Below are 16,881 nucleotides of genomic sequence, written 5' to 3' on the forward strand. Positions count from 1 at the left end.
ATCCTGCATTCCATTTGACCATGATGAATTATACTTGTTATATACTGGTGGATTAAATTTGCTAATAATTTGATAGGGATTTGTACATCTATTTTCATAGAGGATATTTGTCTGTAGTTTTATTGCTGTGTAATGTCGTTGTCCAGCTTTGATATAAGAGTAATAGTAGCCCTGTAAAATTAGCTGGTAAGTACTTCTTTCTTTTGTTTTCAAAAAGAGTTTGGATGTAAGTGGTATTGTTTCTTCTTTAAATGTTTGGTAGACTTCAGTGTAGTCATTTGGGCCTGGAATTTTGTTTGTTGTAATGTTTCTATTGTGAATTTTATTTCTAAAATAGATATGACTATCCATGTAACCTGTTTTTTCTTCAATGAGCTTTTATAATATATGCCTTTCAAGAAATTTTTCCATTGTATCTAAGTTTTCAGATTTACTAGCATAAAGTTTGTTGTTTATAATATTCCCTTATTATTATTGAAATATCTGTATTTTCTTTAATGACAACTCCTCATTGATTTCTGATGTGACTTGTATTCTCTTTCTTTGATTTGTCTGGTAAGATGTTTATCAATTTTGTTGATCTCTTCAAAGAACAAGGTTTTAGTTTTATTGATTTTTATCTATTGTTTTTCTACTTTCAATTTCATTGCTTTCTGCTCTTATCTTTACTATTCCTTTCCTTCTGCTTGAATGGGGTTTAACTTGCTTTGTTGTTTTTTTTTTCTAATTTTTTAAAGTGGAAGCTTAGATTATTGAATTGAAACTTCTTTATTTCTAACTCAGTAATATAATACTCTAAAATTTCCTCTACTTACTGTTAATGTTCTGGTTATTGACTTAATTCAACTCAAAATTTTTTAGATTCAACTTCACCGCTTTCTTCACATTTAGATTATTTAGAAATGTGTTATTTAATGTCCAAATACTTGAGAAATTTCTAGATATCTTTTATTCTTTATTTCTAGTTTAATTGCATTTTTGTCAGAGAACATACTTTGTAAGGGCAGGCCTGCTGGCCTGGTGGTTAAGTTTCCACGATCCACTTTGGTGGCCTGGGGTTCGTGGGTTCAGATCCTGGGTGCGGACTGATGCACCACGTGTCAAGCCATGTGTGGTGGCGTCCCATAGAAAGTAGAGGCAGATGGGCCCGGATGTTAGCCCAGGGCCATTCCTCCTCAGCAAAAAGAGGAGGATTGGCAACGGATGTTAGCTCAAGGCTAATCTTCCTCACACACAAAAAGAGAGATTTCAGTTATTTTTAAACTATTGATAGTGGTTTTGTGATCCAAAATATGATCATTTTTGATTGTATCCATTTGAAAAAATATTGTTGAGTGGAATATTTTATAAATGTCATATAAGAGAAGTGGTTTAATAGAGTTGTTTAGGTCTTCAGTATCCTTACTGAATCTCTCTATACTTTATCACTAAGAGAAGATTGTTGAAGTCTCTAACTGTAATTATGGCCTTATCTCTTCTTTTGGTTCTGGCAGTTTTGTTTCATGTAAAAGTACATGGATAATGCTGGATTATTAAGTCTTATTGATAAATGTATTCCTCTATCCTACACCTCTAGGTAATATTCTAATTTATTTCTGGTAATATTCTTTGCTATAAGGTATACTTTGTATAGCATTAGTATATACCATCACATAATCTTCTGACTAATGTTTGCATGGTGTATTCTTGTATCCTTTTACTTTTAATCCATTATGTGTTTTTAACAGCTTTGCTGAGATATAACTCACATACATTAGAATTAACTCTTTTGAAGTATAAATTCAGTGGTTTCTAGTATATTCAGAGTTGTGCAACTATCACCATAATCTAAATTTAGAACTTTTTTATCACTGCAAAAAGAAAACTCATACCCAATGGCAGTCATTCCCCATCTCTGCTACCACTGGACAACCACTAATCCACTTTCAGTCCCTTAAGATTTGCCTATCCTGGATATTTCATATAAGTGGAATCATACCATATGTTGTCTTTTGTGACTGCTATCTTTCACTTAGCATGATGCTTTCAAATTCCATACATGTTTTAGCATGTACCAGAACTTCATTTTTATTGCCAAATTATGGGCCATTATATGGATATACCACATTTTGTTTATCCGTTCATCAGTTGATGAACGATTGGATTTTTTGTATCTTTTGGTTAGTATAAATAATGTTTTTGTAAATTTATATATAATTATGATCAATATTTAAGATTCCTGAAAATATTTTTATTTTGAGACATTGTAGATTTACATTCAGTTGTAAGAAATACTGTGGAGAGATTTGCATACTATTCACCCAGTTTCCCCTAGTGGCAACATCTTGCATAACTATAGTACAGTATAACAACCAGGAAATGGGTATTGATGCAATCCATTGAACTTATTCAGATTTCGCTCATTTTACATGCATTCATTGTATGTATGTATATTTAGTTCTCTGCAATTTGTTCCAAGTGTAGATTCCTGCGACCAACACCACAATCAAGATACAGAACAATTCCATCAAAAGAATCCCTCGAGCTACCGTTTTATAGCCATAGCCATGGGCTGCCTCCCCATCCCCCCAACCGCCACAACATCTAGCGACCACTGCTTTGTTCTCCATCTCTTTAATTTTGCCATTTCTAGAATGTTATATGAAAATTACACAGCATATAACCTCTTTGAATTTTTTTTTTTTTGTCTCATAATTTTTTATTTCACACCTGATGCCTTTGAGAGTCATTCAGGTTGTTGTGTGTCAATAGTTTGTTCCTTTGTATTGCCAAGTAGTATTCCATGATATGAATGTACTACAATTTGTTGAAAATTTACCTGTTGCAGAGCATTTGGGTTGTTTCAAGTTTTGGGTTAATGTACAGGTTTTTGTATGAACATAAGCTTTTATTTCTCTAGCATAATGCTCAAGAGTACAATTGCTGGGTTGTATGATAAATGCAATTTTACTATAAGAAACTAATACTCTTTTTCAGAGTGGCTATACCATTTTACAATCCCACCAGCAGTATACAAGTGGTCCAGTTTCTCTGCGTCATCATATTTGGTGTAGTCACTCTTTTTTATTTTAGCTATTCTAGTAGGTATGTCAGGGTATCTTATTGTGATTTTAATTTGCATTCCCCAAAGGCTAATGATGTAGAATATCTCTTCATGTACCTATTTTTCCATCTGTATACCCTCTTCAGTGAAATGTCTATTCATGTCTTTTCTTCATTTACTAATTTTTTTTAGTAGTTGAGTTTGAGGGTTCAAAATATGTCCTAGAGACAATTTTTTTTGCCAGATATGTGGTTTGCAAATATTATGTTCCATCATTTAGCTTGTCTTTTCATCGTCTTATTCAAGATCTTCTGCGTAGCAAAAAGTGTTTAATATTGATGAGGCCCAATTTATCAATTTTTTGTTTTATAGATCATGTTTTTGGATTTAGGTCTCAAATTCTTTGCCTAGCCTAGATTCCAAGGATTTTCTTCTAAGTGTTTTTTGAATTGTTCTATACTTTTACATCTTACATGTAAGTCCATGATCAATTTGGCGCTAATTTTTTGCATAAAGTTGAAGTTTAGATTGTTTCATTTTTTTTGCCTATAGTTGCCTAATTGATTCAGCATCATTTGTTGAAAAGGCTATTGTTTACTCCCACTTCATTCTTTCGTTTCAAATTTGTTTTAACTATCCTGGGTCCTGTGCTTTTCCTATATACATTTTATAATTACCTAGTCAATGTCTACAAAAAGAATTTGCTGAGGTCTCAATAGGAATTGCATTAAACCTGTAGATCATTTTGGGGAGAACTGACATCTTTACTATGCCAAGTCTTTCAATTCAGGAACATGGTATGTCTCTCCATTTATTTATGTTTTTTGATTTCTTTCATTGCATTGAAATTACAAAATTCATTTGTAATTTTCCTCGTACGGACCCTGTAAATGATTTACTAAATTTACACCTAAGTATTTAATTTATTTGGAGTAATTGTAAATTGTATTGTGTTTCTTATTTCAGTTTCCACATGTTTATTGTTATTATTTAGAAATGTGAATTATTTTTGTTTGTTCTTCTTGTATGTAGCAACCTGGCTGAATGCACTTATTAGTTCTAGGTGTTTATTTTGTAGATTGCTTGAGATTTTCTATATAAATAATTGTGTCCTCTTCAAATAGGGACAGTTCTTTTCTTTCTTTCCAATGTATATTCCTTTTATTTCTTTTCCACACCTTATTGCACTTGGTAAATGTTGAATAAGAATGATGTGCCATATTCCTGATCTTAATGAAAAACATTCAGTAATCTAACATTAAATACGATGTTAGTTGTAGGTTTGCATATGCTGTTTATCAAGTTGAGGTTGTTCCCTCTAGTCCCAATTTGCTAAGAGTTTTTATCATGAATCGGTGTTTGATTTTGTCAAATGCTTTTCTGTGTCCATTGATTTGGTCATTTAAATTTTCTTCTGTACCCTTTTGATATGGTGGCTTCCATTGAACCAGTCTTATATAACTTGAATAAATCTCTGTGGTCATGGTGTATAATTCTTTTTCTACCTTGGTGGGTTCGATTTGCTAATACTTTATTGAGGATTTTTATGTCGAAGTTCATGATAGATATTGGTCTGTAGTTTTTTGTTTGTGTTCTTTTGATTGTTTTTGTACTGACTTTGTCTGGTTTTATTATTAGGGTGATACTATCTCTTAAAATGAGTTAAGAAGTATTGCTTTCACTTTTATCTTCTGGAAGAGAACGGGTAAAATTGTTGTTAATTCTTTCTAACTTTAGTAGAATTTTCTATTAAAAACATCTGGATCTGGAGATTTTTTGCCAGCTCTTTAATTACAAATTCAATTTTGAAATGTTTATAGTATAATTCAACTTTTTTATTTCATCTTAATTAAATTTTGGTAGTTGAATACACACACATTATATCTAAAATATAAACAGGGTTTTTTTTCTGAAATGTGTTTAGATAAAAGTAACACTATTCTGCAGCAGCCAATTTTTATAAAAGAATATATCTGAAAGACAGGTCATGGAAATAAGGGATAAGGGGGAAACCAGAGTGGGAGTACAGATGAGGATAAGCAAGTGGAATGTGTGAATAAGGAGGTAGGGAGAGAAGAAAATTTAGTGTAGCCACTTTTCTCATTTGCTTTGCAAATACTTTTATAACAGCTGGCCTCTGAATAATTGGACTGCATAGAACAATGCTTAGCTTCTTAATGCTCTTGTTAAAACCACATAGGATTATGTGTTCTGCAGTTCAGTGACTTTTGAATATTTAACCAAGAACAGAGTCGGACATCTGTGACAACACAGCACAGCCTGGCCAGTGTAGAAATCTGTACATTCCACACACGGAATATTCATGACTTGCATAGCATGGAAGATTAGTGCTTTCAATGTCATCCCAGAAATGGATTAATTTTGGTGCTAAAAGAATTTTCCAACTTATAACATGCTGCAGGACATATAGAAAGTTGATTAATTTTTTTACTATTTTTAAAGATGCTGGTTTTTCTTGGGACTATGAAGTACATTCCTATCCAAACATGACAGAAAAAATAAAATTAGTGGTTTCTGAAAGAGTTCTATAAAATAACTCCCCTCCATGTTATTTTATTGTATGGCAAAGCATGGAAATGCAAGAGTGTTTGTTGACATAAATTTAAGAAATTCTGTGTTAAAACATATTTAAAAAACTCCAAGGGGCTATGGTTACAAAAGAACGATTCAAAAACTTTTTGACTAGTATACATTTCCCCATCCCTAAAGGAATTTTTGGTGGCTAATATTCAGTAGAACACACTTTAATAAATTTTGTAATAGGGTTTTACTTCATCTAATTTACATCTGTTCATTATCTATAATTTGAAATATGCTTGTGCATGCAGAGATAAATCCAATGGGGATCTTGCTTCCAACTTCTTCTAATTTGTAGAATATGTATAATATAATAAGATGAAAGGGGTGATAAGTGCCATAAGAAGAGTTTTAACAAGTGCTTTTGATGTTCTGGGAACAGAGAGATAATCTTCAGCTAAGGGAATTGAAGAAGACTTATGAAAGAGAATTTTAGATGGACGTTGAATAAAGAAAAGAACTAGAACTTTGATAATGGTATGAAATGGGATTATTGACAATTTATAAAGAAAAGTATAGACAAATACATAGGTGTTAAGAATATGCAAAGGTGCTTTGTGAGGACAGAGAAGGAGATTGGGCATTTATCTTAACTTTGAAACTTTAAGGCTGGCTTCGCTGAGAATGATTGAATGAGTAAATAAAGGTCAAAAAAATGATATTCATTCAGCCCTAAAGAGAAGTTCATGGAAAGGCCTGAGTTAAGATGAAAAAATGAATTTTAGGAACTAATTACCGCTCAATATAAGACAATTAATCTGAGAAAGTCTTGGAGAATGGAGCAAGCACGAGGAATGAATCTTACTTCAGTGTCAGAGAAAGATGGAGGTCAAGAGAGATGAAAGAGGGTGAGAGAGAGAGAGAGAGAGAGAGAGCTAGAAAGAGAGAGTAAGAGAGCAAGAGACAAAGAACTAAAATTAGGAGAGAGTGGGAGAATTGTGGTGGGAGAGTGAGATTTTAGAGTCATGCAGGTGAAGATTTGAATAATCATAGGTTTAAGGTTTGACTGTGTCTATGGTACTAAAGATGACACAAGACAGATAAGTCACTATTTGTGAATACTTTTAGGGATTGGAAAGATTAAAAAATAGATGTTAGAGCCACCAAAGATGACACCTGTTGCTGCAAGTGCTAATTTTGAGCAAGTTGAGAACCAGAGATCAACAGATGGCAGCAATGAGGATCTCACAGGAGGTATAAACCAAAGGCATAGGCTCAGAATAGTTTTAGGGTCTTTTAAAAAATGTGGTTCTCTTGGGTTTCTTACACTTAACTGATTTTAAAAAAAGTTTATAAGGATAATAATCATATTCTCTGAGGGACCATATAATAGAAAATGTTGCATATGATTTTAAATATCAATTTATGATTTAGTTACTTCTGCATAAAATTATATATTTTTTGCAAAGATTAATTATGGCAAGTTACACTGTACTATTGTCAATATTTCTACTGAATATGCAATGAAATTTGAATTGTCATTATCAATTTACTATGTCCAGTCAAATTTGTTAATTACTCCAGAGACGTGTCTTGAATTCTTGGATAGAAATATCTATGGTAGGTTACAAATTTATGACATTTATCATTCCATAATTTTATTTGATTTAATTCTCCTGAAGTTCAGTTTAGTAATTTAAGACGTATAATCATGAGTATGGCTGTTTTGAGTATAAAATGGAAAAGATGTTAGAAAAATTGAAACCTCATTTCTAGATGTTCTTTATCATGTTACTCTGTTTTATTTTTTTATACATCGTTTGCCACCATCTAAAATTATCTTATTCATTTATTGATATATCTTCTTTATTTTCACTTTGTAAGACCATGGATCTTGTCTGTCTTGTTTACTACATTTCCAACCCTTAGCCTCAGTGTTTGTCATATATTAAGTGCTCAGTAAATAACTGTTGAAAACACTTTATCTCTTCATTATCAAGAGATGATTCTCATTGACTTTACACTAGAATGAACCAATATGTGCTTACCTTCAAATGACCACAGTGATTTGATAAAAGGATAACAATAAGTTGTATTTAAGAAATCTGTCCTGGGGCTGGCCCAGTGGCATAGCGGTTAAGTGCACTCACTCTGCTGCTGGTGGCCCCGGTTCGGATCCCAGGCGCGCACCAATGCACCGCTTGTCTGGCCATGCTGTGGTGGCGTTCCACATAAAGAGGAGGAAGGTAGGCACAGATGTTAGCTCAGGGCCAGTCTTCCTCAGCAAAAAGGGGAGGATTGGCATGGATGTTAGCTCAGGGCAGATCTTCCTCACAAAAAAAATAAAAAGGAAATCTGTCCTTTAGTACTTAAGAAATTATCTAAATTAATTAGTTTAATAGAATCTTTCTTGGTAGCATATATTCTCAATCCTCCATTTCCCAGATCTCCTGATAACATGTGAAATATGGTGCAGAGAAATATGTATATTCATTTACTAGATTGCTCTATAAGCCATAACCAAATCATATTGTGTAAATCGTGTTTAAATATTGAGCAATGCTACGTGACCACAGTCTGGAAAGTCCATGTGACTCCCTTATAACCAATGAAGCTATTTTTCTTCTCTGGTGGCAGAGGGGTGCTGTGGTACACTTGCTTTCTAGTTCAGTATCTTAGCTTTTCTAGAGTTCTTCATAAGCTGAAGCATTGAGACTGTCAGGAATATCCTCTTAGTTCCACCCTTGTTAAACCACTTTTATTTGCTCCACCTCATGCATGTTGTGCTGCTAGCTACTGTAGCTCTAATACCTTCAGTTCCATCTCTCTCAATTCCTGAAGGTGAATTCAAGTTGCAAATTATAGTTCCATAGGAGCTATTATTTGCCTTTACTACGCTCTATTGCTGAAATTATCTTTGATGTCCCTAGGAAAGATGGGAAGTTTATCCTTTTTATTGTCCATTTCATCTTCTTTCCTCTCTCACTTCTCTTGATGTCCTTGTTGAGTTGCTTCTTATTTATTGGATCTTCTAAGGGCCTCTCTCCCAACTCTGTAGTTCAGTGTATTACACCGTCCATGTATTACAGCCTCATTACATTTAGGAATGTGTGCAGCCTGTCAAAAATAATTTAAACTTTCCCTAATGGATATTTATGCTCATTGAATCAGGGAATTGAAGAGGACCAAACTGTAAATCAATTTCTGACATGAAACATGCTACTCTATTGAAAATATAATTGTACCAAATCCAAATATTTTTTCATTGAATTGCTATTTGAACCAACCAACCAAAAAGGAAACAAAAGTAAACATAACCTGGATATTTTCTGAAAGTAATGAAGTAAAATTTTTAAACTTGTCTTAAAATTATACAAGTATATTACATATTTTTATTTACTAAATTCAGATGTGAAAAAAAACAGTCAGCTGGACCAATAAATGGTAACCCTTATGAAAAGAGAAAATAGGGCACTGATAGGGAAAAATTAAAGAAAATACATTCCAATGCAGGAGGAGAAATGAAAAGTGTATGGACTAGAGCCCAACTTATTCATGTTAGAATTCAACAAAATTGGGATTACATAGTTATATTTCCTATCCATTCTGTACACCTGTGGGCACAATGATAAAATAAAGGTGAATTCATATTTCCATGCTGTGGAAGGTGGTCATCTACTAAGAGTGATGGCTAGCTCCCAAACATCCTAGGAAAGATGGGTTTGGGGGGTTAAGGAGGGAGGGTGTTGGGTACAGAATCATTGAATCACCATGTCTACACCTTACCAGTGATTGCACGTACAATGACAGATATTCCAGTCTCCCCCTTCTGGTCCCCTAGAATGACTGACTGCCAAGCACTGAGAGAAGAGTTGTAATCACCTCCTCCTACACGCACACACACACACACACACACACACACACACACACAAACTAATAAATCAGCTGTCAATTTTGCCTTCTGATAAAGAAAAATGTATGCTTTGAAGAATGGTAAAGATACATCATATACCGGTTATTAGGAAACCTTAGTCTGAAACTCTCCTTTGCTATGTAATAATCTTGCTTTTGAGAACGTTTTACCTTGACTTTATAACACATACAGTAATTTAAATGGTTAGGTATATAGGAGTGGTATTCCTTTATTAATGAAATTAGAAAAACTGCTTCACTGAAAATTTCAAAAGATTATAAAATAAGAGAGTTACTTCATTTATTAGTTATGACCAATATATGAGGCATAGTTTCAAAATTTTGCTCAAAGTGCCTTGCTCTAAGGAGATTATGAGATAGTACCTTTGTGAATAGATATGTGGGGACTAAATATATATCCAAAATACAATCTGTTTTCTATCTATCAATTGAAGCAGACCTCCAATGCATTATAGAAGTATGTATTATAATGAAAGCTAATCGTGAAAATTTATAGTATTGTGAAATTACATTAAAATAATCCTTATCCTATGAAATGAAATTGTGATATTTGTCATCAAATGTGAAATACTGAAAATGTTAGATGAAAAAAGTATATCAATTGCTTTGAAATCTTTCTGTTTGTAACTGTGCTGTGTCAGTACTTACATAGGGAACACAAGGACCAACACTATCAGCTCAGCATCCATTATGTTTGTTATTATCTAAGAAATAAATATGGGTGAATCAAAAATCATATGTAGTTTAGAGTTGTTTTTATTAATATATGCAACCTGATTGGAACAGCACGTGTTTGGAATTGTACTGTTCTATAATTGACTTGTCTATCCATAAAATAACTATTCCTTTTGTGTTTAAAAAGTTAACAATGCAAAGTCATGAATATTGTATACAGGTAGACATTTTTGGGGGTCCCAATTCAGTGAAAATGTTTACTGCTGTAAAGCTGTTTAAATTTTTTTGTTATTGTCTTTCATAATTCAGGTTATCTGGAATGAATATACCACCACCAATTATCAGCAACAAAAACTGGCTCAGACTGCATTTTGTTACAGACAGCAATCACCGATATCGTGGATTTAGTGCTCCATATCAAGGTATATTAAATGAATGCCTCTGCCTCTTTTGATGTGTAAAATGATTTTGGTATACACAACTGCCTTTTGTGATAGAAGCAGAATATCTTCAGCATTTGTAAATGGTAATTTGAATAAGTCAAAATTGTTGTTCTCTTGCTGTGGCAATAATGTGATCATAGCTAAATTTCAGCATAAAAGTTAGTTGATTTTTATAGCACAATGCTCAGAATAAAGAATATTATGACCTTTAAAGGGTAATATGTAACAAATGTATTATTGTACTTTAATAAAGTGCTTCAGCAATTGGACATGCTACCTAAAGCTATACTTCAAAACACTGCAGAAAACCTGCAGTTGTAAATAGCCTCTTCATCAACTGAAATACATTTTCATATATAGTGTGTTTGCTATTGCTAGTTTAATTAAACTTGTTAGGATTATTATCTACCATTTTTATTAACAGGCATAATTTTAACTAAGGGGGATATGATATTTGATATATTAACTTGAAAAAACTCTGTTTAGAGCAAGATTATTATGAAGATGAAATAATAATGAAAATGTAGCTTCTACAATTCAGTGATGTTATGTGGGTTTAGTGTACTTTATCCTCAGACTACTTATGTAAATAATTCATTACATTCTCAGTGGTGTGTCAGCTGCTGTTCAGGAATAGTGAGCATTGCCACAGTTACACTTTTCCATTTATCTGTTTTTTTTTTTAATGCTTTCCTTTTTAGTAGTCCTCAGTCTTAAGCACATTGAAAATTTAATATGGTGAATTTAGGCAGCTTATAGTAATACCTAAAATGGTATTAGACCACATATTGTTTTCTGAAGTACAAATTTCAACAATTAATTTATATTTTGAAGACTGATAACCCCTCCATAGCTCTCCTATCAATAAGATTTCTCACAATAATAGCAACAGATTAATGTCATTGGTATTTAGACATTTATAATAGTATGTTGAGTATCACTATAGTAAAAATCTCTAAGATAATTTAAAAGTAAAGATTTTAGACAAAATCCACTGTAGAAAAATCTATAATTTTTATTTCTAATGTAGTTAATTTGAAAGGAAATGTGAATGCAAATATGCTCTTAAAGCTATGCATTTTATTAACATTTCTCATAATAGAATATATCACTTATCATAAAATGCTATATTTTAAAAGTAAATATTCATAGAAAAATTTATTTTCATGTATTTTATTAAAAATGACTATCCAGGGCATAGTAACTTGACTCTTACCAATTTCAACCAGTGTCACTTTTAAATTTGCAAAAATATTTTGTTGAGTTTCCAATTTCAATTTCTAAAAGTTTTGTGCTCTTCAGAAGTCAGAGAACTTTTTTTGTTGAAAAGATATAATTGTTGTGGAGCCTATTTATGTCTGAGTTGACCCCTTCTCTTGTGGAGTTTTCCAACCACATAATTTTATGGCTCTGATTCCCCTCTGCAATGAGTTAAGGCAGACGGCATGGCAGAAATTCAAAAGACTATTGTCTTTGACTTATGTGGTGATCTTTTCTACTAGATTCATGGAACCTTTCAGTCCGATGTCTTCTACTCTTTATCTGAATAGTAATAAAGTAGCACTTATTTTATATTTAAATGTACAAGTGAGAGGACAAAAATAGATCTACCTCAAAAATAAAATAGTACTTCATTTGTTTTATGCAGTATAGTTTCCTGAAACTGGTATCTTTAGATAGGGTTGTATTGCATTATAAGACAGTAGTGCAAAACTGCCAGTAGATTTGTGTATTTAGTTATTATTTACAATATTCTACCCACTGATCTTAAATTGACTTTTATAGTACTTTCAAAATTCAATTTGATTTTCCATCATTGCCTATCTGGTTTCAGCACTGAAAAATAGCATATCAGTGAATTCACTGTTGTAAAACAGAAAGGAAATGTTTTATGGAGTATGATTTATTTCTGTTTTCAGCAGGAAAAGGAGATCAAAAGAGAATAATTTTTGGTATAATCTATATCTACACAATATAGTGGAAATAAAATGGCACAAGAAAGTGGAAGCTATGATTTTATAATAAAATCAAGGAAAAGTATTATTATGTAAAAATATACCTTTGCATTGTAGCCTTTTAAAACTTTCCTGATTCAGGCTTGATTTTTCTAATTGCATTACCTCCAAATAATAATTTACCTAGGCAACATAAATTCACTTAGAGAAGTAATTTTTGAAACTATAATCAAACGAAGAAATTTGGATTAGAAAAAACTGTAATAAGCTAACATAAATAGCTGTAAAATTCACAATTCTGACACGCTGAAATACATGCCCTAGCATGAAATGGTAACCAGGCTTTTTAGATTTTTCCATGCTACTATTTCATTTCAGTGGTATCTAAATTAAAGCCAATTCAAGATCAAAAATTTTGTGGAAAATACTGTACAAAAGTCACAGCTAAGTCTCCATGTAGCATAGTCTCTTACTAACTCAAATATTTATGGAGTACTCAGTAAGTATTATTGATTTATCTATTATTTTGAATTCATTTAATGTTTTAATGAAACTCTAGATTTCCAAAGACTGATTATTTTCCTCATAGTGTTTCTATTTAACCTGTTCTTTATAAAATACCATGAAAATTAACTGCAACTTACTAAGGGTTCCTGAATGCCATTAGCTAATTTTTATCGTTTGTCCAATAATTGGTGGAAGGCATATAAACACACCAACATGCTGTCCCAGTAAAGCCTCCTTTAAGTTGTGTTATATGCCAGCTTCTTTATTAGTTTAGATATTATAATTTAAATAGAGTTAAGCAGAGGTTGAAGATAACATACTAACAAATATAATTCTGTTCTAACTGAAAAGTACTAAGAAAAGTCTTGATTTAAATAAGACGCCTTTGATATGGAAAATGCTTTCCCTCCCCCAGGTCCCACATTGAATATGTCCACTCTCATCTAAAATAAACAAAAGCATCTCTTCCCCCCACCCCCATGTTTATTTATACTGGAAATGTCTTCTTTTAAAACTCTATTATCTCTTCTTTGCTTTTAAAATGTTTTCTTTAATTTTCAACTCTCTCCCAAAGAAAATCATTTCAATGTCATTTTACTATGTTTGTCTTTGTTATTTAGTATTGTTCCTACATTCAAGTCCCATCAAACCTCTTTTGGAATTGTGCCACTTCACATCTAAATAGTGTAACTTTTCTTTAACTGTGGTGTTTGGAAGTTCTCTTATTCCTTTGTTGAAATGTCTATTTTATTTTCACTTGATCTTTATTATAAAACTAAAATCTATTTATTTTCCATTTCCATGAATTTTTGATCATGTTTTTATAATTTCTACATTGGAAGGAGATTTTCAGATGACACTCAGTTGTTCAATACAGAAAATTTTACTTCTAGATGATGTTTATTAAAAAGTATTACTTTTTATCCATAAGACTCAGTTATCCAAGTATGAAATATAATTATAACATTTTTTCATTTTAAGTTATTTAGCATTTCACATGTTTTTTTAAATATGCTATCAAAGATGCTGTAGCTATAGGTATTCACAAAATTGTCTTTGGCATGTAAGTTTAGGAATTACAACATTTAATCAATTCAAAATATCTAAATATGTGAGTATTCCTATATTATAGATTAAGTCTTCTAAATCCTTATAGATTTTATCACATTTTGATTTTTCCCTTTTCTTCCATAATTTTATGTGATTCTTCTTATGCAGGTTAATATTTTATAGACATTTATTTTCAATTTAACAAAGAAACATTAATAGTAACATAGTGTATTTTTAATTTATGAAGAAAAAATATTTTACATAGGTTCTCAAAGAGACTATCATTATTTTGGGCTCAGCTTTGCATCTTTTTGGTAAGAAATATGTTTAATGGACAGAACTTTCAAATTGTTTTGAAAATGCACTGCCATAAACCTCAATTACACAGAGGCCCTTGACATGTTCGATGCGCGTAATTTAAGTGAAAACAAACTTTGGAGTACTTACTCCATTTTTTACATTTGGAAATGTTTTGACATAAATGTGTGCACAATTATTGAACAAAGATAAATAAGATTATTGGGGATGTAGCATAGTATATCAAGGAAAGAAAAGGATTTGGGGTCAGAAGATAGGAGTTGAATTGTGAAGTTACTGATTGATGTTTGAGTTGTCTGAGCCTTGGTTTCCCCGTCAGTAAAAGGAGTCACGAGAGCAGACACGTTATTATTGTGCAAATCAAAAGGTATTAGGATATCTTATAGTAAAAGTCAGACATAAAGATACTTGTAGATAAAGTGACTGAAGATAATTCAGTGGATGGAGATAATCAACAATATGGAATGGATGAGAAATACACTTTCTAACCGTGAGGTACAGATAGCTTAAAAATTGCGATCAAACATAAAGTTTGAATCCAGGAACCACAATTAAAAAGGAAGAACACTAGGTTTTATATTTCTTACTATCACAAATGAGGATGCCCACGTTTCTCCAGGGAAAAAGCACTTTTCCTTAGAACCTAATTTTCTTTTATTTTTTGTGAGGAAGATCAGCCCTGAGCTAACATCTACCAATCCTCCTCTTTTTTGCTGAGGAAGATTGGCCCTGGGCTAACATCTGTGCCCATCTTCCTCCACTTTATATGGGACGCTGCCACAGCATGGCTTGACAAGTAGTGCGTGGGTGTGAGCACGGGATCCGAACCAGCGAACCCCGGGCCCCCAGCAAAGAGCGCGCGCATTTAACCGCTTGCGCCACCTGGCCAGCCCCTAGAACCCAATTTTAAATAGGATTTTTTTGTAAGTAAAACTGAGAAGTAGTTTCCTCTGTATAACAGATTTTTTTAATCATAAATGTAGTCCAAATTTAAAAATAGAGCACAACATGAAAGCAATCTGTTTAATTATATATATTTTTTCTAATTTTATTTAGACATCAGTTTTTCTTGTTGTACCTTCGTATATCCATTGTTAATAAAAGACAAGGAATCATATCCCACCATTCTAATTGTGAAACCCCTCCTCTAATTTGATACCCATCAACGTGAGTCATATTTATGATTTGAAGATTGGAGGTGGGAATGTGACACAATAAGAGATCAAAACTGTTGGTTTGGAAAATTCAGGTGTAGTTTACTGTCATGGGAATGTTGGACATGAACAATTGGCTACTTTTCTGGTAAAGACAGTGGACAGGGATTTGTTAGCACAATTCAAGAAGTATTCAACAAATATATATATTTTTTCATATTATGGTAGGTATTATTTAATTTTTAGTGAGTACATGTTATGGGAAAATTCATAAGCTGTATTTGAATCCTCATCTCAAAATAATCCCCTTTGCATACATAGACAAACTGCATTATTTAAGCTTATGAAGTAAGTTAGTTATTTTCGTTTACTGAGTTTTGAGAGAATAGGAAATTGAGTTTCATTGGCATATAGTGTTCGAGAATAATTTCTAATCTTGTACTTTATTTCCTTTTGATTTTATTAGTATAACCTTTTTTTCTTCAAGTCTCCTTTAATGCTGAATAATTACTTTCACCTGGAAATTCCTTATTTTTTAATTTTATTGTGGGATTAAAAAAAATAAAGAAATTTCTTTTACTTCTTGCTATATGAACCTATCTGGTCTATGGGATTCATTGTCTTAATTAGTACACTGTCTACACAACCAGCAGAGATAATTAAAAGAAGATATTTAATAGTCCAAATGGTCTAAGTAACCACTGGTCTGTCTAAAACAACCATTAAAAACTCCCTAATAGCATTTTATTCTGTTATTTAAATGTGTTTCAGTCATGCCAGTATAAAATTTAAGGCCGTTTACCATGTTAGTTGATAACGGTGTTGGAATTAAATTCTTCCATAGCTGACTATATTATTTTTCATTTCAATCCTTAAAATTTATTTGTCAATCTTCTTATGTATCTCCCAAGCCAAAATTCTGTTCATAAGTTGTGGTGTGTTTAACAGTAAATTGGCTAATCGTCATTTCATTTCAAATTTCCCTGAAATAGAAATTCTATTGTGAAACAGAACCTAGTAAACTGAGTGATGTGTTGTATATCAGAAACACAAATGCTAGTGACTCATTTTTGCTTAACTCTAGTCAAACATAACAATTTCTAGTAAAATACTTTATCTTGCTAAACATTTTAACATTTATAAAATAAAAATTAAGCCATGTGATTGTATTTAGAGTTGGAATATAGTTTTTTTTTTTTTAATTTTTTGTTTATTGCAGTAACATTGGTTTATAACATTGTAAAAATTTCAGGTGTACATCATTG

The 16,881-nt window shown here is 32.1% G+C and overlaps 1 protein-coding gene across 4 annotated transcripts in view; it reads left to right on the top strand.

Annotated features, from left to right (window-relative positions):
• CSMD3 (CUB and Sushi multiple domains 3) overlaps nt 1-16,881 on the top strand; it is a 1,195,693-nt gene that overhangs the window by 405,610 nt on the left and 773,202 nt on the right. For all 4 annotated transcript variants that reach the window (XM_004431279.3, XM_087447535.1, XM_004431280.3 and 1 more), the window contains exon 6: nt 10,499-10,611. In XM_004431279.3, the coding sequence (XP_004431336.2) occupies nt 10,499-10,611 (113 nt within the window). The remainder of the gene's footprint in view (nt 1-10,498; nt 10,612-16,881) is intronic.

The sequence above is a fragment of the Ceratotherium simum genome, chromosome 23 (genome assembly GCF_057802395.1).
Source record: "Ceratotherium simum simum isolate JZ-2026a chromosome 23, ASM5780239v1, whole genome shotgun sequence".
Classification (NCBI taxonomy): domain Eukaryota; kingdom Metazoa; phylum Chordata; class Mammalia; order Perissodactyla; family Rhinocerotidae; genus Ceratotherium; species Ceratotherium simum.